Source organism: Brassica napus, chromosome C3, assembly GCF_020379485.1.
Source record: "Brassica napus cultivar Da-Ae chromosome C3, Da-Ae, whole genome shotgun sequence".
NCBI classification, from domain to species: Eukaryota; Viridiplantae; Streptophyta; class Magnoliopsida; order Brassicales; family Brassicaceae; genus Brassica; species Brassica napus.
This window is the reverse complement of record NC_063446.1, coordinates 64,951,923-64,973,657: the sequence shown is the minus strand read 5'-3', so window position 1 is coordinate 64,973,657 and position 21,735 is coordinate 64,951,923. Positions and strand designations below refer to the sequence as shown.

General features: G+C 35.3%; 1 protein-coding gene across 1 annotated transcript; it reads left to right on the top strand.

Moving 5' to 3' along the window:
- Nucleotides 1–1,180: 1,180 nt before the first annotated feature.
- Nucleotides 1,181–21,617, top strand: LOC106386143 (probable LRR receptor-like serine/threonine-protein kinase At4g20450). The gene is made up of 11 exons (XM_048751407.1): nt 1,181–1,934; nt 2,017–2,161; nt 2,267–2,338; nt 19,371–19,442; nt 19,521–19,598; nt 19,674–19,849; nt 19,941–20,140; nt 20,267–20,393; nt 20,475–20,540; nt 20,721–20,910; nt 21,001–21,617. The coding sequence occupies exons 1-11, from the start codon at nt 1,517–1,519 to the stop codon at nt 21,407–21,409; spliced, it is 1,953 nt and encodes a 650-aa protein (XP_048607364.1). The 5' UTR covers nt 1,181–1,516; the 3' UTR covers nt 21,410–21,617.
- The last annotated feature ends 118 nt before the right edge of the window (nt 21,618–21,735 follow it).

Genomic DNA, 21,735 nt, shown 5'->3' with positions numbered 1-21,735 from the left:
TTTACTATTTGGATTTTGAAATTTATATTTAGAGATTAAATTTATTATTATGGATTCATAATTTAGTTTTGAGGTTTAGGGGTTATAAAAAACTAATATAGCCACCGAAATACAATGGCAAAATAGTGGCTATACAATCACGGTTTGTACACAGTTTTGAAAACGTGTCAACGCAGCCACAAATTAACCGTGACAAAATGTGACCATATTTAGTCACGACATTTTCGTGACATAACGTGTATTTTTTAGCCACGAAACAGTTACGAATAGCCACGTTTATGTGTCTCGTGACTAACCGTAACCGTTAGTGACTAAAGCAGAAAAAAGTCACGGTCTACCGTGACTAAACCGTGTCTATATTACATTTTTCTACTAGTGATATTGGTTCAAAGATTCTAGTTTTAGCCGCCTAACTTTATAATCGACGCCTTAATCGAAGCCTCGAAGGTTATCTCTTGTTCTAGAGTTTGGGTTATGCTTTTATAGATTATCCTTAGTCGAAATTAGGTTATATACTTTCACACATTCTGAAATACGGAAAGATCTCATTTTAATAGAATTTTCCAATTTATCGGAGGTAGAAAAAAATCTGTCCCGGAAAGTTAGAAATTATCGAGACAGAAAAGAGTTGCCGTCCTTTTCAAAAACAGGATTAACGACGACTTGAATTAATGATTCCAGACAACTTTTTTGAAATTAATGATTCCAGACAACTTTTTTGAAATTAATGATTATAAATAATATTTTATAATCAATGAAAATATACCCGCCAAAATTAACAAAAAATAGACCATACATGAAAATTTAAATTGAAAAATTATCATTAATGACGTTTAACAACTTTTTATCCACTTTAATTATTCTAATTGTCTATCATTTTGTTTCTATTTAAAATTTTATATTGTATTCAGATATTTAATCACTCATATATATATATATATATATATATATATATATATATATATATATATATATATATATGTGTGTGTATATATATATATATATATATTTATTTATTTTATGATTCAATATTTTGGGATCAAAATTATAAGAAAAACAAATTATGGAAAAAATAATTCGTTTTATAATCATATACTCCCTCCGTTTCTAATTGTAAGTAGTTTTGCTTAAAAGCACGAATATTTATAAAATTGTTATTTAAAATAATATATCATTTAACCAATTAATTCAACCAATTAATAAAAACCTAACATTATTTTATTGGTCACACAATATCCAATAAATGAAAAAGATGCATTGAAATATGTAAACTACTTATACTGTGAAACAAACTCTTTTTGCTAAAACTACTTACATTTAGAAACGGGCGGAGTAATATATACTGTATCATTTTCAGTTATGTACGAACTTTGATTTATATTATTATTATTATTATTTATCCAACTCACTTTTTTTATTGAGAACCAAACCCTTTTACCAATAATAAATCGAATGTGTCAGGTATCCTGATGATGTCCATGATCGTCTTTGGCACTCAGACTTCTGGGAGGGTGATATGACAGAAATAAACACCACCACCCCTGTAAATACTAAGAATGCCTTCGATCTGCCTCAAGCGATAATTTCAAAGGCTGCCATAGCAAAAGGTGCAGGTAAGTCATGGAGCAGAGGCTGGTTAATGCAAAACCAGGACGACGTTCACGTGTACCTTCATTTTGCCGAGATCCAAGTCTTGAAGCCCAAGGATACGAGAGAGTTTAGTATTTTGTGGAACGACGCTACAATTAACTATAGCTACAGTCCTCCGGAGTTCATGGCTGACACTGTGCCTATCAGAACCTCAACTAAATGCGATGATTTGTGCTACTTAGAGCTTGTAAGAGGTAAGTCGTCAAGTCTTCCACCATCTATTAATGCCATGGAGGTTTTCGGGGTACTCCAGCTTCCTCAGTCGGAAACAGATGAAAACGACGGTTTGTTCACTGTGCTCAATTTCTATGTGTATTCAAAGCTTCTTTTTTTTGTGGTTCACGAAGTTAAACTTTATATACGCAGTCAGTGCATTCAAAAACATTCAAGCTACTTATAGATTACAGAAAACGAACTGGCAAGGAGATCCATGTGTACCTATAAATTACATGTGGACTGGTCTTAACTGCAGCAACGTGGTTCCGTCTGTTCCACCAAGAATCATTTCCATGTAAGATCGTGCGAAACGTACACTCAAGCATTCTTGTTTAAATTAATTAGTGTTTTGTTTTATGTATTTTATTTAGACCGTAAATATGTTCTGTTATACACACAGAGACTTCTCTTCATATGGATTAAATGGGACCATAGCTAGTGACATACAATATCTTAGCCAGCTACAGAAATTGTAAGTCTCATATCCCATCTAAATTTACTTTTCAACGGGAAGAATATTCGGTAAAAGACATTGTTTGGTAATATAATAAGAGTCAATTGCACCAAAAACCATAAAGAAGTTGATAATTAAGTGCCTAATACAGTAAAACACGGAGATCTACAGACTACAGTGACTCAATGAGATGTGAATTACCTTTAAAGCTCATATACAGATCAGGATTTGAAAAAAGCTAATTAGCTCAAAATACAAAAGAAAGTTAGAAATTAGGTAAATGCCCTGATAGTGACTTTTGTTGGTTTCTGTAGCAAAATGGTAATGTTAAATGACGGTCACGGTCTGGTCGTTCTCATATATGCATAACCTATTATTAAAATACTAGACTATAGTGTATATAGTGTTTAAACATATATTTGAAAGATATTAAAATATTAAAATACTAGACTATAGTGTATATAGACCAAAGAAAATTAATTAAACATATATTTGAAAGATTTTCAAATCTAATGTTTGAAAATGCCGTCGAGTTGTTGCCACTAACTCAGACCTGCGAATTGCTATTCGGTGAGGCATCATGGTGAGAAGATGGCGGTCGACAGTGAAGTGATTTATTCTTAAATTAACCATTTAACTGTAAAATTAGACGCCTAAATGTTTAAACATTTTGGTTCAATCATTCAGTTTATCAAAAAACTCATGAAAGCCCAAGGAAAATTTCCCAGAAAATCCTAATCATATTTGATCATTCTCAGATTCAAATGAAGAGCAAATCGAGAATTTGGGATAAGTCAAATGAATAGAAGTTATTAGACATATTAACCATTTAACAATGAAACTCAAAAACTGATAAAAATACATATGCAATATAAATATATTATTATATGTTATTAAATTTGTTAGAGGGCTAACAAATAAATGTCAAATATTGATTTGGAAATACATATAGAAATATGAATAAATTGTTACATGCTATTTAATATGTTAGCAGTTTAACAAAGAATATTATCGGTTAACTTGGTCAAGTATCGGTTAAGTATGTAAGCTATCAGTTAATTTTTAATATCACCGGTTAGGATGGTAAATGTATGTGTAAACTATAATTATCAGCCACAAAATGTATAAGAAAACCGTTATACAACACCCGATCTGTCAGAGATTTGAGACGAATTGCAAAGACCTGATTGCAATGATACAAGAATCACAAGTATGGTCCAACTTCTCAACTGGACTGGAAATCATTCAAACCCTTCGGTTGTGGTTTTCGGACTTCAAAATCAGCTATTTTCTAAGGATGCAAAATGATATTGCAGATTCGTTAGCTAGGAATGCATGTTCTTTTCATAAATCTCTATGTTTTATTGGTTGTTCAATTCCGGTCTGACTACCCAGACCACCTCAAGTTTAATTAATAGAATAACCGTTTGCCGTAAAAAAATGTATATGAAAACCGTGAACCCGTTAATAATTTGATATATTAAATGTTTTTTGTGAGTTCTATATTTTTTTGTTTATCTGGGAAAACACAAAGTTAGCCGATATCCCCTATATATTAATTGAGGAACAATTGAAAAGATGTAACCTCAATTTTGTATTAATTAAAATAGGCCCCAATGCATAGGTGACACTCAATTAGGTAGTCAATTACATTCAATTGAAAAATAAGTAAGTCCACATTCGATTTTTATATGTTGTTAGATACATAAGTTGGTCAAACTATATGATATAATGATATGATATGTTATTTTCTTTCCTTAAATCAAACCAACGAAATTACCATAAATGACTAATATATATATATATGATAATTAATGATTTTAATAATAAAGATTTGATAACAATTTATATCTACTCCATCATTTTTTGTTTAATTTTATATTATTAAAATAAATTAAACAATCAAATTAGGTATAAAAGTAAAATTTAGATTTTTTCGTACATGTTATATTTTGAATTTTTAAAAACGACAATAAATGACTAAAACTATTAAAATTATTATGTTAAAAATTAATGATCAATGGTTTAACATTTTTATTATAAGAAGATACACATGATTTTAAAACCATATGAGTAAAAAATATCATTTAATAATAAAATAAATATATATATATAGATTAAACACTATATACCATAGGATTACATAAATATTTTAATATTAAAAGTTTCAATGAATTTTCAAGAACATTTATAAATTATAAAGTTATTAAAAATTTCAGATTGAAAATTTTGTTATCGATGATTTAAATATTTTGTTATAAAATGATATGAATGATCATAGAACCGTATGATTATAAATTCTTATTTAATAAATAACTATATAAAATATACTATTCTTAGAAAAATAGGTTGGTCCATCTTAACTTATATTAAACTTTTTATTAAACTAACTATCGAATTGATAAATAACGTATCAAAAAATGTTTTGCACTTTCCTTAAATAAAAGCTATGAAATTACCTAATATGATTAACATATATGTGAAAATTAATTATTATGAATAATAAATATTTGATAACAATTTTTGTATCTTAGTTCTTTTTAAAAATTTTATATTATTAAAAGATATTAAAAATCACATTAAATATATAATAAAAAACATTTATATTTTTTTATATGTTATATTTTGAATTTTTCAAAACGTCTATAAATTATTAGAAATTTGAAAATCACCACTCTTAAAATTTTGTGATCAATAGATTATTTTTTTTGTCATAATAAGTTACAAATGATCATAAAATTGTATTAATATGAACTTTTATTTAATATTATAAGAAGATACACATGATTTTAAAACCATATGAGTAAAAAATATCATTTAATAATAAAACACATATATATATATATATAGATTAAACTATATACCATAAGATTACATAAATATTTTAATATTAAAACTTTCAATGAATTTTCAAAAACATTTATAAATTATAAACTTATTAAAGATTTCACATTGAAAATTTTGTTATCGATGATTTAAATATTCAGTTATAAAACGATATGAATGATCATAGAAGTGTATGATTATAAATTCTCATTTAATAAATGACTATATAAAATATACTATTCTTAAAAAAATAGGTTGGTTCATCTTAACTTACATTATATTTTTTATTAAACTAACTATCGAATATTTGAATTGATAAATAATCTACCAAATATTATTTTTGCACTTTCCTTAATTAGAAGCTACGAAATTACCTAATATGATTAACGTATATATGAAAATTAATTATTATGAATAATAAATATTTGATAACAATTTTGGTATCTTAGTTCTTTTTTTAATTTTATAGTATTAAAAGATATTAAAAAAATCACATTAAATATATAATAAAAACATTTATATTTTTTCTTATATGTTATATTTTGAATTTTTCAAAACGTCTATATATTATTAGAAATTTGAAGATTCTCACTCTGAAAATTTTGTGATCAATAGATTATTTTTTTTGTTATAATTAGTTACAAATGATCATAAAATATAACGCATATGAATTTTTATTTAATAAATATTCAAACTAAATAATATATATATATATATATATACTAATGATTTAAAGCAACAAGATTGACTGATCAATTTAGTTGTCCAGTTGAAATATTTCAAAAGTATGTGAAAGACTAAAGTCAAAGTAAATATGAATTTAGAATAGTAGTTATATTTTACTAACCAAAATACCGAAAAAAACCGAACCGAATCGAAACCAACCCGATATCTGGATTGAACACCCCTAATCTAAATGAAGCCAAACTATTGTTTCATTCTCCAAAATATAATAAAAATAATAATTTAGTTCCGTTATCCTATTTTTTTGTATTTAACAAGAGTCAACAACAACATATTCAGTTAATCAAATTATTGATAGTTTCCACTTTTCTTCGGTGAGACCATGATGAGCTGTCCTCTTCTCCTATCGTCGTCTTCGTCTCCACTTTTCTTCTTCATTGAAGTTTCTTCTTCTTTATGAATCTTCTTTTTCTTTCCGTGTTCCTCTATTTGCTTTTTCTTTTTCTCCTTGTTTCTCTTTCTTTAAGAACCTACAAAAGATTAAAAAATGTTAAATTAAATATAATGATTTGAAAAATATGAAAAGATACCAAACGAATGTAAGAAATCTAAAGAGAAAGAGAGAAGGATTGAAGAAGAAATTCTGTAAATCTGAAAACAAAAGATGAAGAGAGAGAAAGAGAGAGAGAAATCTAATTAAATTGTGTCAGTTTATCAGGTATAGATAACAGACGTATTAGAGCATGTTTATCAGCTTGTCTCTTAGCCTATTTTTCTTAAATTTTTTTATTTTTTATTTGTTTTTGGCCGATAAAAAAAATAAAAACAAAACGAATAAACTACGGACCACCACGTGTCGTGAGGCCCGCAAAACAGTCTAAGCAACGGAACGAAAACGTCCATTCTTTTGCATACACAAACAATGTCTTTTGTGTCTTCTGTGGGGCCCACAAATTTTTAATTAATTTTCTGGTTATGGAACCAAGGGTAAACAATCCTTATAAACATGCTCTTAGGAATTGAAATGCCATTTAGAAAGTTGCACGATATTTATGTCATTTACCTAAATATATAAACTTCTTATATATGGTATGCAAGTACTCATATAATAATGTGGATGATTGGTTGAAATATAGGTAGTAATGGGTAACATATCATTCCCGGTTTTCATGGCGGTTTTCCCAAAACCGCAACTTGGTCACCAATCACAACATTTGCTTTTCATTTCGCGTTTTTTTTTAAATTACTGCAAATCCGCGCAAAGATTCATGTAACTAATAAAAGTCACTACAAACATATAGATACAAAAAAGAAAAATATTTTCACTAAAAAAACAACATTCTCTCCCGACTCCCTTCTTGAAAAAAACCCTAGAGAGGTGGCTGTGTGTTTTCTCCTGACGCCCGATGCTCCTTGCCGGCGTCGGAGGTTCTTGTTTACCTTAATCTCGTTTTCTCTTTGCCCCATCGACGATTTCTGTTATTCCCAACGATATGTGTGATGTCTCTGGAGCTCAATGGAGGTCCCCGGTGGTGCTCTGTCCGCGGCAGAGTAAAGCTGGCCAGGCCGATGGAGAATCTCTGGAGCAGATGCGAGTCGTGTGGAGCGGAGATCTCGAGACGGGTCGGCTTTTAGGGTTTAGGTTTTGGAGCTTGACGAGAGTTTTCCCTTTGTCTCGTTAGTTCTCATCGCCGAGGTGGTGGCGCGTGGTAGCGTTTTGAGTCACTTTACTTGCAGATCTGGAAGCCTGACTTGGTGGCGGCTTGATACTCAGATGTGGAGGCAGAGTGGTGCGTGATGGTGTGTGGAGCTGTCCCGACGTGCGGTGGTTCATCGCTTTAGCTCGCCCATGTGTACTTCGGAGGTGCTCCTTCGGAGACGTACCAGAGAAAATATGGAGGACATGTGTTCACCGGACCGGCTCTTTGTGTTGCGTGTACTGAAATTTTCTATCTCCGATCTGAATCGTCTATGGTTCGGTTAGGAGAGAAAAGTGAGGTACTTCACTTTGATCAAACGTTATTGGCGTGAAGGCGGCCAGCAAGAGAAGTCTTTCCTCCGGTTCTCGGAGGTAGAACGTGGCGAGTCTCAGGCTCTTTCACGTGGTCTACGGAAGATGTCATGTGGCTTGTGGTTTAAACGCGTTTAGTGGTAACGTATTCGCAGTACCGACTTAGTGACAGATCCGGTAGCGTTGATGCTTCTTCTACTTGCAGGGTTTAGACTCAACGTGGATGGAGCCACTGCCTCAACCCGACTTTCACAGTTTCAAAACCGTTGATTATAGCTTTTGGTCTTCCTTGGCGAGATTATGCATCTTATGGGCGTTGTAGCAACTGGCTGTGTTTTAACAGTCTCATTCTTAGTACCAGGATGCTATGTGCTTCAATGGTCTCTCACTATATAAGTCTCATAAGTTATGGTCATGTTTTGTTAACTGTTTTTTAGTGGTAGAATTAGGTGGTTTAAGAGACGGTTTGTCTCGGGTCTTGGGATGAACTCGTTCTCGCGGGTGGTGAAAAATACAATAATGTACTCTAGGTTATGCTGGATCCGAGTGAGAGATCACCTAGTGAGTGTTTCAAGATGTTGCTAAAATACATTGTTGTATGTGTGGTTAAACTGGTGTGGTCAAATGCTTTGTACCAATTTATCGGTTAATGAATAGTTGATGTTGAGCCCAAAAAAATAAAAGTCACTACAAACTTTAAATCCGCACAAGCATTCAAATACATGCGTTTTTAGAAAAAAAAAGAAAAAACGCACACACAATAGCTTTACTTTTTAACAATAAAAAGAAAAAATGATGGTAAAATAATCTACCACATATTTATGACTTTCTAGACGAGAAGAAATATATACCAAGACACACGTGTATGAATATACTACAAGACAAATTATACACGTGCATATCATATTGTACATAATTATTTTCTACTAGACAAATTTGTTTAATAATAATTCAAAATATTATTATAATTAAAGGTAGCTAATATTCTATAAATCAGTATATATATATATATATATATATATATTGAACTTCACACTCAGTGTTTTTCATTAATGCGCTCCAACTTTTTTAAAAGTTTATTGCTAATAAAAAAGCCTTAATAAAAATATATTTATTTATATATGTTTTGTTTTAAAAAAAAGGATCTTTTTCTTTATCTTGAAAAATGAAATGCATTAGTTGTTATTTATGTTATAGCTACAGTTATACATTGTATATATTTCTGTTTATTAGTTGATCGTTATATAAATATTAAATATTATTTATTATTTAAATTACTATAATTGATATAAAAAATTATGATTTTAAATCCAAAATATTAACTATAATTCATTTTTGGGCTTTTTGCAAAAGTGACTCAAAATTTGGAGTCAAACAGAAAACTAACCTTTTCTTTTGACTCTTTTTTTTTGAGATTTTAACCCTACACCTGCATTTTATCTACGAAAATGCCATTAACATTTTTTTTTTTCGAAAATGGCTTCTTTACTGTCTCAACCTCATCTTCTTCAAGTATTTACAATATTGCCACTGCAATGAATAGTGGCAAGAACCTTGTACGAACTGTTTGGAGCTTTTAATGCCCTTTAATGCACGTAAATCTCTTTACACTCTCTCTGTTTCAATTGTTATGAACTAAAAACAACATTTCTTTCACTTTCTCTCTATATTCATCCAAAAAACTCAAGCTTTTGATTCAAAATATGGGCTATGGTTGACAGAGCCATATTTCTTTCGTTTTGACTTACGGTTGCTTTCGTTTGAGGTTCTGGGTGGTTGGAGAAGACCCTGTGTGCAAACGAAGTCATCTCACCTAGTTTAAGGTACGAATTTGAATTTTTTTTCAAGATCTGTTCGCGTAGAAGACTTACTAGTAAGTCATCTGTATGTAGAAGACTTACTGATGAGTCTTCTGGTCAAACGGACGACTTAAATTAAGTCGTCCAGCTTTGTTTGTTAAAAAAAAACACTCCAGACGACTTATATATAAGTCGTCTACGAGAAACGGGCTAGTTTTGCATTTGACCGAATCGTGTCAGATCTTTGACTATTTCTGGACGACTTATAATTCAGTCGTCTCTGGGAAAGTTAAAATTTCAATATTTTATGAAAACTTGACGACTTACGTGTAAGTCGTCCTAGGTTAGTTTTGTAATTGAAAAATAAAACTTCATAATTTAACTTTAACCAGACGACTTAATATAAAGTCGTCCCTCCAGAAGACTTAATTTAAAGTCGTCCGGGGAAAGCAAAGTCGTCCAGAATTTTTCCCAATTTTCTGGTCAAACTTTGCTTATCCCGGACGACCTTAAATTAAGTCGTTTAGCTGGACGACTTTCATCTAAGTCGTCTGGAGAAAGTTAAATTTCAAGTTTTATTTTTCAATTACAAAACTAACCTAGGACGACTTACACGTAAGTCGTCAAGTTTTCATAAAATATTGAAATTTTAACTTTCCCAGAGACGACTGAATTATAAGTCGTCCAGAAATAGTCAAAGATCTGACACGATTCGGTCAAATGCAAAACTAGCCCGTTTCTCGTAGACGACTTATATATAAGTCGTCTGAAGTTTTTTTTTTAACAAACAAAGCCGGACGACTTAGAATTAAGTCGTCCCTTTTAATTTTCAATTGCAAAAGTGACCTCTTTAGACGACTTACCTTTAAGTCTTCTGGACGACTTCATTTTCTCTATGTTTACTAATGTGTTTTATTTTGAATATTTGCAGATGATTTTTCAGTTACATGCAGTGTATGGAGAATGGTTGTTGAGAGATTTCCGTTGGGATTTTGTGGTTGATGATCTCAAAGGAGCAAGATTGTTTTTATTGAATGAAGATTCAACACATGCTGAACTTGTTGCAATGGCTCAAGAAGATTATAACCTGGACATGAGAACAGTGAGTGTGGAGATTAGCTACTCATTACCAGCAGAAATGATGATGGCTCCAGGCAGTCTTCCCATTCATGTTACAAGTGATAGACAAGTTCGAAACTTGCTGGAGATACTCAAAACCCATAGAGTATGTCTTTGTGTATCAAGCCGCAGCAAGGTCGAAACGGTTTCAGAGAAAAGGGATATTGATGAAGCTGGTGAATGGGAAAAAGATGTTGGTGATAATGATGAAGCTGGTGAATGGGAAGAAGATGTTGGTGATGATGATGAAGATGTTGGTGATAATGAGTTTGTTGAAGATGAAAATCAAGATGGGGAGGAGGAAAATGGGGAGGAGGATGCTGATAATTCTATTGTTGGTGAAACGGATCAGAATGGTGGGGATTACAGTCTTTATGGAAAGGTTCCAGATGAGGACGAGGAAGATGATGATAATATTTGTTTTGAAGAAATCCAAAAGACATATGCTAAGACAAATGCTATTGAAGGAGGAAAATCGAATGGTACCAGTATTTATGTCAACCAGAGTTTTGTTAGCAAGGGTGCACTGCTTTCAGAGCTGCGGTTGGCAGCAGTGAGGGGTAAGTTTTCTTTCAGATTATACAAATCAACGAAAACTCTCGTTGTGGCAACATGTCGGGTTAGCTATTGTGGATGGAAGGTCAGAGCGAGTGTCAAACATGGGACAAACACGTTTTGGGTAACAAAGTATGTGGAAAAACATTTATGCTCAGCGGGAGACCGAATCGCTCAGCGGAGACACTGTACTCCGAAGTATGTAGGTAGTCTTTTCATTGATGGGATAACTCTGCAGCATATCACTGATGCAATGAGGAACATGTTTGGCATGGCGCTTGATTACACCACTTCATACAGAGCACTGTTATATGCACAAAGATTGGTGAGAGGATCAGCAGAAGAAGGGTATTCGCGTCTGGCATCATATCTCGAGCAAATCTCCATTGCAAATCCTGATTCTATCACGGCGATAGAACTTGATTCTATGAAAAGATTTAAGTATCTATTTCTCTCTTTTGGAGCTTCTATCAAAGGTTTTAAGTATCAGAGAAGGGTCATTGTGGTGGATGGAACTCACCTAAGTGGAAAGTATGGAGGAACTATGTTAGTTGCAGCCGCACAAGATGGCAATTTTCAGATATTCCCATTGGCTTTTGGGATCGTGGATGAGGAAGATGTACCTTCTTGGGAATGGTTTTTCACAAAATTGGCTAGTTGTATATCTCATGACAAGCCTCTGGTGATAGTCTCCGACCGGCACAAGGCCATTAAAAGTGCGTGTGATAAGGTGTTTCCTTGGGCAACCCGAGGAATATGTTATTATCACCTTCAAGATAACATTGTCAAAAAGTTTAAAGGGAAACATCTCATGTACTTGGTGAAAGGGGCTGCTTATGCTCACACGGTTTACGATTTTGACCGGTACATGGCTGAGATACGGAGTGCAAACCCGGAACTTGCAACGTATTTGGAGAAAGCCGACGTCAGGCTATGGTCAAGGGTTTATTGTAAGGGGAACAGGTTCAACATAAAAACAAGCAACATTGCTGAATCTATTAATTCCGCACTGAAGCGAGCAAGAGGATTTCCGATTACGTTCCTGCTGGAGTTCATAAGGCAGAAGTTAGGAAAATGGTATTGGAAAAGGAGACAAGATGCTTTGAGTCTCACAACTGAACATAGCGGGGTGTTGAATACTTGCTTGCTGTTCGAGAAGAGATAGCGGATACGATGACGGTCGAACCAATTGATGGATGGCATTTCTTTGTCAAAGGTGGCAAAATGGACTGTGTGGTTGATTTGGAACATGCAAAGTGTGATTGTGGTGTCTATGGAGTGGAGAAAATACCTTGCTCTCATGCTATAGCTGCTGGAACACATGCTGGTTTGCATATCTCCACACTTGTATGTCCACTGTACTCAAAGAATTATCTGTATGCAGGATACTCAGAGAATATATATCCTATCGTGTCACAACATATTGAGGAACGAGAATGCTTTCCTCCAGAACTAAAGCGTGGTCGGGGGAGACCGAAGAAATCAAGATGGCAATCTTGGTTGGAGCTATCTAGGATGAGAGGACACAAACCCAGGAAGAAACACAGGGCACGGAGATGCTCAAACTGCAAGGAAACTGGCCATACGAAACCACAATGTACACAACCAGTTGACTAGTTGTCCAGCGAAAACCTTCCAGACGACTTATTTGTAAGTCGTCCAGTTGGAAAACTTACCAGACGACTTAATTATAAGTCGTCCAAGCCTTCCAGACAACTTATTTCTTCCTTCAATTGTATTTTATTTTTAGACGACCTTCTACTAAGTCGTCCAGTGTATTTTATTTTTAGAAGTCCAGTGTAAGTCGTCCAGTGTATTTTATTTTTAGAAGTCCAGTGTAAGTCGTCCAGTTGGAAAACCTTCCAGACGACTTATAATAAGTCGTCCAAACCTTCTAGACGACTTATTTGTAAGTCGTCCAGTTGGAAAACCTTCCAGACGACTTATAATAAGTCGTCCAAACCTTCTAGACGACTTATTTGTAAGTCGTCCAGTTGGAAAACCTTCCAGACGACTTATAATAAGTCGTCCAAACCTTCTAGACGACTTATTTGTAAGTCGTCCAGTTGGAAAACCTTCCAGACGACTTATTTCTTCCAGACAACTTATATATTTACAAATCTATACAAAGACAAGTTGAAATACAAATACTTCGCTCGTTAAAAAATCATGTTCAAATACAAAGACATGTTCAAATACAAAGACAAGTCAAAAATCATACATGCCCACGAACTTATCACCATCCACATTTTCTTTCAGATGCTGATCAACAAGCTCCTTCCATATATCCACCGCCATATTATCCCTCATTTTCTTCGCGTTGCACCTAGCAAAGTCTTTAGGGTCAAAGGAGACCCCGAGAGCATGACATTCAATGTACTTTACAGCGTACACGCCACAATCACCATTGTTGGCCGTGGGTACACCTTTCAGCGGTCTCTCATATGTGTATGGCTCCAACCCGTATTTGACCCGTATTTCGTCGGTGGCTGCGCACTCAACAAGCAGATAAGGGACCATCTGGAGAAAAGGCTCCATTATCGCATCCCATGCGTCTGGTACACTAGATGAAGGTATGCTGTCCCAGACGACTATGTGCCTCTTAGGGATCGATATCCAAATAGCAACCCAATGCTTGTCGTTCAAGTTCACTGGCGCATAGATATCATCAATGTCCTCCCCCCACTTCTTGTTTGATTGGCAAAATGAAGGTATTGATCCGTCATAAAAATTCGACGCCCCACCAGGTAGAACTCTTCCTAAACCTTTGTGATCAGGTTCCGATGTTTTGAAGAGCTGATACTGCTCTCTCCAAGACTGGGAAAAGTTGTGATCCAGGAAGCACATTCGCTCGCTCCTGAAAGCTTGTGGGTTCTCCTGATACCTCTGCCTTAGCACATTAATCCAAGCATCTATATGCTGCATATTAAATATAACAAGTTAGAAGTTACCAGACGACTTAAATATAAGTCGTCTACGTGGTCGTCCAAGTAGACGACTTTCCAGACGATTTATCTTTAAGTCGTCTGGAAAGTAGTCTACTTGGACGACTTTGTAGACGACTTAAATCGTGTGCAGAAGACTTACGCAGTCTTCCAGCCATCCTCTGGCTGTCCGGAGGAAGTGGTACCACCTTGTTGGTGATGTACGTGGTTTGTCCTCGGTCTTAGTTAAATAATGACTGCAAACAAAAAAGCAATCAGTTTTGGACGACTAAATCAAGCTATTATGGGTAAAGCAATCACTTACGGATCAGTTTTCAACCAATCAGCGAGTTCCTTCAACTTATCTTTGTTTACTGGCGGAAATGGATTATAGGCTGCCACTTTATCTTTTTTTTTCTCTGCCGTATAAGGAGATCTCACAGTGGGAGCAGGTTTCTTCGCTCGTTTACTCTTTGCACGCTTGTCCAATACAACCAGGCTCGGTTCTGAAACTGGATCGCTTGGCTCGGTGGAAGCGAGGCTCGGTTGTTGATCGGTGGAAGCGAGGCTCGGTTGGTGATCGGTGGAAGTGACAGCAACAATCTCTTTGGAGGTGACACCATCTGCTTTATCCTCCGGCAAGATCTTATTTACCGAGTTCGCCTCGGTTGCTGTATCCTCCGGCAACCATCTCTGCAATAAAAGTTGCACACAAGTTAACCCTGGACGACTTAAATAAAAGTTGTCTGGACGACTAGTTGACCCTGGACGACTTAAAATTAAGTCTTCCGTGGTCAACTAGTCGTCCAGACAACTTACGTTTAAGTCGTCCAGGGTCAACTAGTCGTCCAGACAACTTTTACAGTCGTCTGGACAACTAGTTAACCCTGGATTTGATACTAACCTCTTTGATTTGAGGAGGCTGTTTCTTTTGAGGAGGAGGCTGTTTCTTTTGAGGAGGAGGAGGCTGCTGCTGTTTCTTTTGAGGAGGAGGAGGCTGCTGTTTGGTTTGATGAGGAGGAGGCTGGTTACTAACCACGGTTTCATTGGCATGAGGGGTAGCCTGTTTGTTTCTACCCCCGGTTTCTTTGGCAAGAGGGGTAGGCTGTTTATCTTGAGGGGTAGCCTGATTGGTTAGAGGTGGAGGGGTAGCCTGATTGGTGACACCAACCTTCTTCTCCACAGCTTCCAATCTATCGGACAACTTCCTAAACTCCCTCATGCACTTATTAAACCCTTTTTTCATGCAGTCAGCTACGCCCTTGAACATAATTTCCAACTCCTCTCTGGTCACCCCTCTAGCCTCTTCTCTAGCCTCTTCACTAGCCACTTTAGGAGCCTCTTTACGAGCTTTCTTCCGAGGTCTTGGATTGTCTTCCTCCTCCTCCTCCTCCTCCTCCTCCAACACAACCATCTCTTTGGCCTTCTTCGATGGAGTCACAACCTTAGGTTTTGTATTGACCTTAGTACCAGTGACTTCCCAGCAATCCATGGTCCACTTCCACGGTCTCCGCTCATACATGACTTTAATGATGTTCTCCGCGGGCAGGTCCTCAACCTCAGAGTCCCATTTTGGCCACATTTCACTAATGTCCTTCTCAACAAAGTTGATCACGCGGGTCTGCAGTAAATAGAAGAATCGAGTTAGATATTTGAAAAAAATACTAAATAGACGACTTAATTATAAGTCGTCTACTAAGTCGTCCAGCTGGAAGACCTTCCAGACGACTTATAATAAGTCGTCTAATAAGTCGTCCAGATGGAAGACTTTCCAGACGACTTAATTAAGTCGTCCGATAAGTCGTCCAGCTGGGAAGACTTTCCAGACGACTTAATTAAGTCGTCCGATAAGTCGTCCAGCTGGACGACCTTCCAGACGACTTATTATAAGTCGTCTGCGCAGTCTTTTGGATTGAAGTAAATACCTGACTCAAGATAGCAGCTTTCATTGATCTGCGGCCTCTGCTGCCCTCGTAAGCCAGTATCGGTGGAGACGGACTGTCTGCTCTGGGACCACCAATACTAGCACCCAATTCCGGCATAGCTGTGTACGTCCAGACCTGAAGAACTTGTATAAACCCATCCACGGTGTAACAGCCAGCAATTTCTTTGTTCCACAAAGAGTCCATCAGCACCTTAAACGCGACTCTCCCCCATGGATAATTCTCAAACCGTTCTAAATCCATCACTAGCCTTGCCAGAGTAGATCGTGTAGCGGTTGAAAACTTTCTCCCTTCAATGAATCCAGTGAAGATGGAGAGGTACGCGAGCCGCTTGCGATCTTCCCTGGACCAATCCCCGCATCTCTTCAGTGCTGCTATTATCTGATCAGTAGTTGGCCCAGCTTCCAGATGAACTCCCAGCATCCCCCAGAAAGAAACCATCTCTGGGGTAACGTCACATTTTGGTGTCTCAAGGTCCTCGATGTACTCGCAGTTTAGACCAGTGAGGTTTTCAAACTCTAACAGTGAAAACCTCAAAGGTTCTGGACCAACGAGAGACCACATCTCATACTTCTTCTTAATGTCCAGCTTGAAACTGAGCATGTAGTGAACCAGCCTTGAAGCCCAACCAAATCCCTGCTCCTTGAACTTGATGAAAACTCCCAAACTCGACTCCTTGAGCTCTTCAAATTCGTCATCAGTAAGAGCTTTCCTAAGAGCAGTATGCAACTTGCTGTTATCCGTATGATACGAAATGCTATTGTGGGCTTCTGGCTCTTCCCCTGATGTGTATAACCTACGGGGGAGTTCTGGAATATCCATCCTTTTTGTCTGCAAAATAATCAAAGACAACAATATAAGTCCAGACGACTTAGTAGACGACTTATAATTAAGTCGTCTGGAAAGTCGTCCAACTGGACGACTTTCCAGACGACTTAAATTTAAGTCGTCTGGAAAGTCTTCCAAATGGACGACTTATATTTAAGTCATCTACTAAGTCGTCCAGTTGGAAGACTTTCCAGACGACTTAAATTACTTACAAGTCTTCCAGTCGCAGAAGGAGTTGGAGTACTCGTCATTGCGGTTATAGATCTGAAAAAATAAACGTGAAACGGTGAGAATGAGTAAATTGATAGAGACAACGTTTTATGTTCATCTTTTCCTCGAGATTGATGACTTAGCGGCGTTAGGGTTTACAGAGAAACGGCGCTAAGGTTTACAGAGAAGAAGCGGCGGCGCTAGGGTTTAGAAGAAGCGGCGGCGCTAGTGTTTAGAGGAAGCGGCGGTGAGAACGTTGGTGACCACGGTGGCGAGGGCGACGGTTTGTTCGGAAATAGTGGAAGCGGCGGCGCTAGGGTTTAGAGGAATCGGCGGCGCTAGGGTTTAGAGGAATCGGCGGCGCTAGGGTTAGAAGAAGCTGCGGCGACAACGGTGAGAATGAAGTGAGATAGATAGCCGACGTTGAGAACGATGGTTTGTTCGGAAATCGTGGGAATTCGAAATCGCCTTTGAGAGAGAACTGTTAGGGTTTCTGAATTTCGCGAAAAATGAAAAAAAAAAAAATCACCTTATATATTGGGTAAATAATCCGGTTAGCTTTAAAAGTACATTGGTAAACTTTAAGGTTTGGTCCGGTTTAGACGACTTATTCTGGCTGATAATGTACAACAGACGACTTAATATTTAGTCGTCTGTTTTCAGACGACAAAATATTAAGTCGTCCTAGACCCTAAAATGAACCCCTAAACTAAAATGACTAGATTAACTAACTAACCACGTTATAAAATCAAATTATACTTAAATAGTGTTTACTATACACAAAAATGAACACGCATAAGTAATTTTAAAAATTTTCAAAAACGGTTTTAATGCTTTCCAAAATCTAACCCTAAGAACACATACAATACTACAACATATGTTGATGAAACATAAACTAAAGAATATCATGACTCACTACTTTCACTCATCTATGCTGAAAACAATTGAAATTTGTTATATCTTAATTTATACCTCCTAAGACATATGTTAATTACATAATTCCCATTTTTCACTTATCAAAATATTTTTTACAAAATTTTTAAATTATGTTTAAGACTAACTGTCTGGACGACTTTCAGTTAAGTCGTCTGGACGACTTATTTTCAAGTCGTCTAAACAGACGACTTTCAGTTAAGTCGTCTGGACGACTTATTTTCAAGTCGTCTAAACAGACGACTTGCGAGGGGTAGAAACGTAAAAAAAATTCTGTTTTTTTGTTTGGTCACAAGAGGATAGTTGTAATTTCAATAGCCTTTTAGGTTAGTTTTGCCTTTGACCCAAATTGGGGTATTGTTTTGGGTTTGACTCCAAGTTTTGAGTCACACTTGGCAATTCTCCCTTCATTTTTAGTCAAATGTTATTATTAATTTATTTATACAGTAAAATATTTTTTACCAATGAAATATTTTTATTTAAAATATATTTATTATGTTAATATAATATTTCTATTATTTAACTATATTCCATATTATATATTATTATTATATTATTAATTAAATAATTATTCAATACCGTAAATAATTGTCACCAATCAAACAATATTCTGTACCGCTTTTTACTTAAAACCGCAGTTGTACCGTACCACACTCCAATTCCGCACGCACCGCAGTTGCACCGTCGCGCACTTTAATTCCGTACAGCTTTTAATTCCAAATCCGACTTCACCATTCGGAACCATAATCATAATATTTTTACCGTAGAATGTGGTTTGTAGAGTTTTTGATGTAATCCGAATAATTAAATGAAAAAAAAACTAAATTTCTACTATCATATTTTACTATAACTTTAAAAAATAAAGTTATAGTAAATAGAGCTGGTACAATCATTTTTTATACTTTTGGTGTAATTTCAAATATTAATACAAAGGGTAATTTTGTTATGAATATTATGTGATGTCATGTCCACAATGAAAAATCCTAGATTTACTTGTCTACAAAGGTTTATTTGTCCTCCAAATTCTACTTGATCTCTAAACTACTGTATTATATATATATATATATGGTTCGTTATCAATGGAATAAGATACACCAATTTCTTTCTTTCTATTCTTTACTTATAAAACAAATTTTAATATTTTAGATACAAATTAAAGATAAAGAAGATCTTTCCATTTAACCAAATTACTCCAATATCATTTATTTGATGTTGTAGGGACCTGTCAAATAACCATTTGACGGGAAGAATCCCGGAATTTCTTGGCAAAATGAAGTTGTTGACAATCATGTAAGTTTAGCCTTGAAATAAATAAAAATCATACAATGTGGATGCATATAATGATAATGTTTTATATACATTTCACAGAAACTTGAGTGGAAACAATTTTAGCGGCTCAATTCCTCAAACCCTTCGTAACATGCAAAAGAATGGGTTAACCTTGATGTATGCTTCTCTTTCCCAACCAATATTTTCTATGGTGTAGTGTTTTAGTAACATCAGTTTTACAAAAATTAATAGACTAGACAGAAACCAAAACCTCTGTTCGGATTCATCTTGTGAAACTGAAGCTGGTGATGGAAATGGTAAAAAGAAATTGCTAGTACCCATTCTTGCAACAGCCGCTTCTGTTGGTTTAATTACAGCTCTGCTTCTTCTCATTATTCTCTTCTACAGAACTAAGAGATCGTCAAAAGGTATAAGCTCCTCGAGTACTATCAAGACTCCAAAACTTAGAATTTACTAATCTAGTAAATGATGATTATTTAATTAATTTTTATTTCTCAGATCCACGGTCATCAATTGTGTCGAACAAGAGAAGCTTTACGTATGAAGAGGTCACGGTCATGACAAATAACTTTGAGAGAACTCTTGGCGAAGGAGGGTTTGGAGTTGTGTACCACGGTAACTTAAACGGTAACGAACAAGTAGCTGTTAAAGTGCTCTCTCAGTCCTCAGCTCAAGGCTATAAGAAATTTAAGACTGAGGTATTTTCACCATAAGTAATCTTATTTAGAGATTTAAGAAAATGTATATATATGATTTACAGGGTTCCAAAAAAAAGAGAGTATATATATGATATACCAATGTTTGGGTTATGTGTGGTTCAATAGGTAGACCTTCTTCTGAGAGTACATCACATAAATTTGGTAAGCCTTGTTGGTTATTGTGACGAAGGACAACACTTGGTCCTCGTCTATGAGTACATGTCCAACGGAAACTTAAAACAACATCTATCCGGTAACATTGATTACTTCATTTTCACTCTGCGTCATGTTTTAACACGTTTTAACACACACACACACATCTTAATGACTACAGGAGAATATGCTACTACTCCTTTGAGTTGGGAAAATAGGCTAAGAATTGCCGCAGAGACAGCACAAGGTTTGTTCTAACTTTTCACTACATATTGTGTGTGCATGTGTGTGTTTTAATATAATAAACCATGAGTCGCCGATAGAGACTCGTTGCATTTTTTTTTCCATAACATTGGATTTTTTTTTTGGAGATGTTCTCTTCTCTTGTTGCTTTTTAGAGTAATCCTTTTAGAGTTACTGAAAATAGGATTGGAGTACTTACACATCGGATGCAAACCACCAATGATTCATAGAGATATCAAATCTACGAATATACTTCTTGATAAGAATTTTCAAGCTAAACTTGGCGATTTTGGACTTTCAAGATCTTTTCCAGTGGGTAGTGAAACTCATGTGTCAACAAATATTGCTGGATCGCCAGGTTATCTTGACCCTGAGTAAGTGGATTTATAACACATCGTATGAATTTAAATTATGTCTTATTTTTTCCCATCTGGTTATTTTTATTTTTTTTATGTGTAATACAGATATTACAGAACAAACTGGCTGACAGAGAAGAGCGATGTCTTCAGCTTTGGAGTCGTATTACTGGAAATCATTACTAGCCAGCCCGTGATTGACCATACACGTGAAAAGTCTCACATAGGAGAATGGGTTGGATTTAGATTAACTAACGGAGATATCAAAAACATTGTGGATCCAAGTCTCATTGGGGATTATGACTCTAGTTCAGTGTGGAAGGCTCTTGAGCTAGCAATCTCATGCGTTAGTCCATCCTCGTCTGGAAGACCAAACATGTCACAGGTTGCTAATGAACTACAAGAGTGTCTCTTATCTGAAAACTCAAGGAAAGAAGGTAAACATGATGTGGACTCCAAAAGTTCTGTTGAACTGAGCACAAGCTTTGGGACTAAACACACTCCTGATGCACGCTAATTAATGCCAAGAGTCCCCCACAATGTGTGTTTGAATAACAAAAAAACTTCTTCCATCCTAATGGAAAACAATTTCTTTTGATTTTCTTTTTATGTTCCGTGTATCATATTTGGTTTAATCGATCAAATGCATTGACAAATACTTGAGAGGGATTTTTTTCCACTTTAAAGCTTTTTTTAAATTTAAAATAATAAATGTTATATGTACCTTTTTAAAAAATATATAGAGTTTGAACTGTAAACTTTTTTTGTTAGCCTTGTAGATTTTTTATTCTGTAGTAAATATTTTTGGTGTAGGATTTTGGTTATAGATTTTAGAAGGTATAA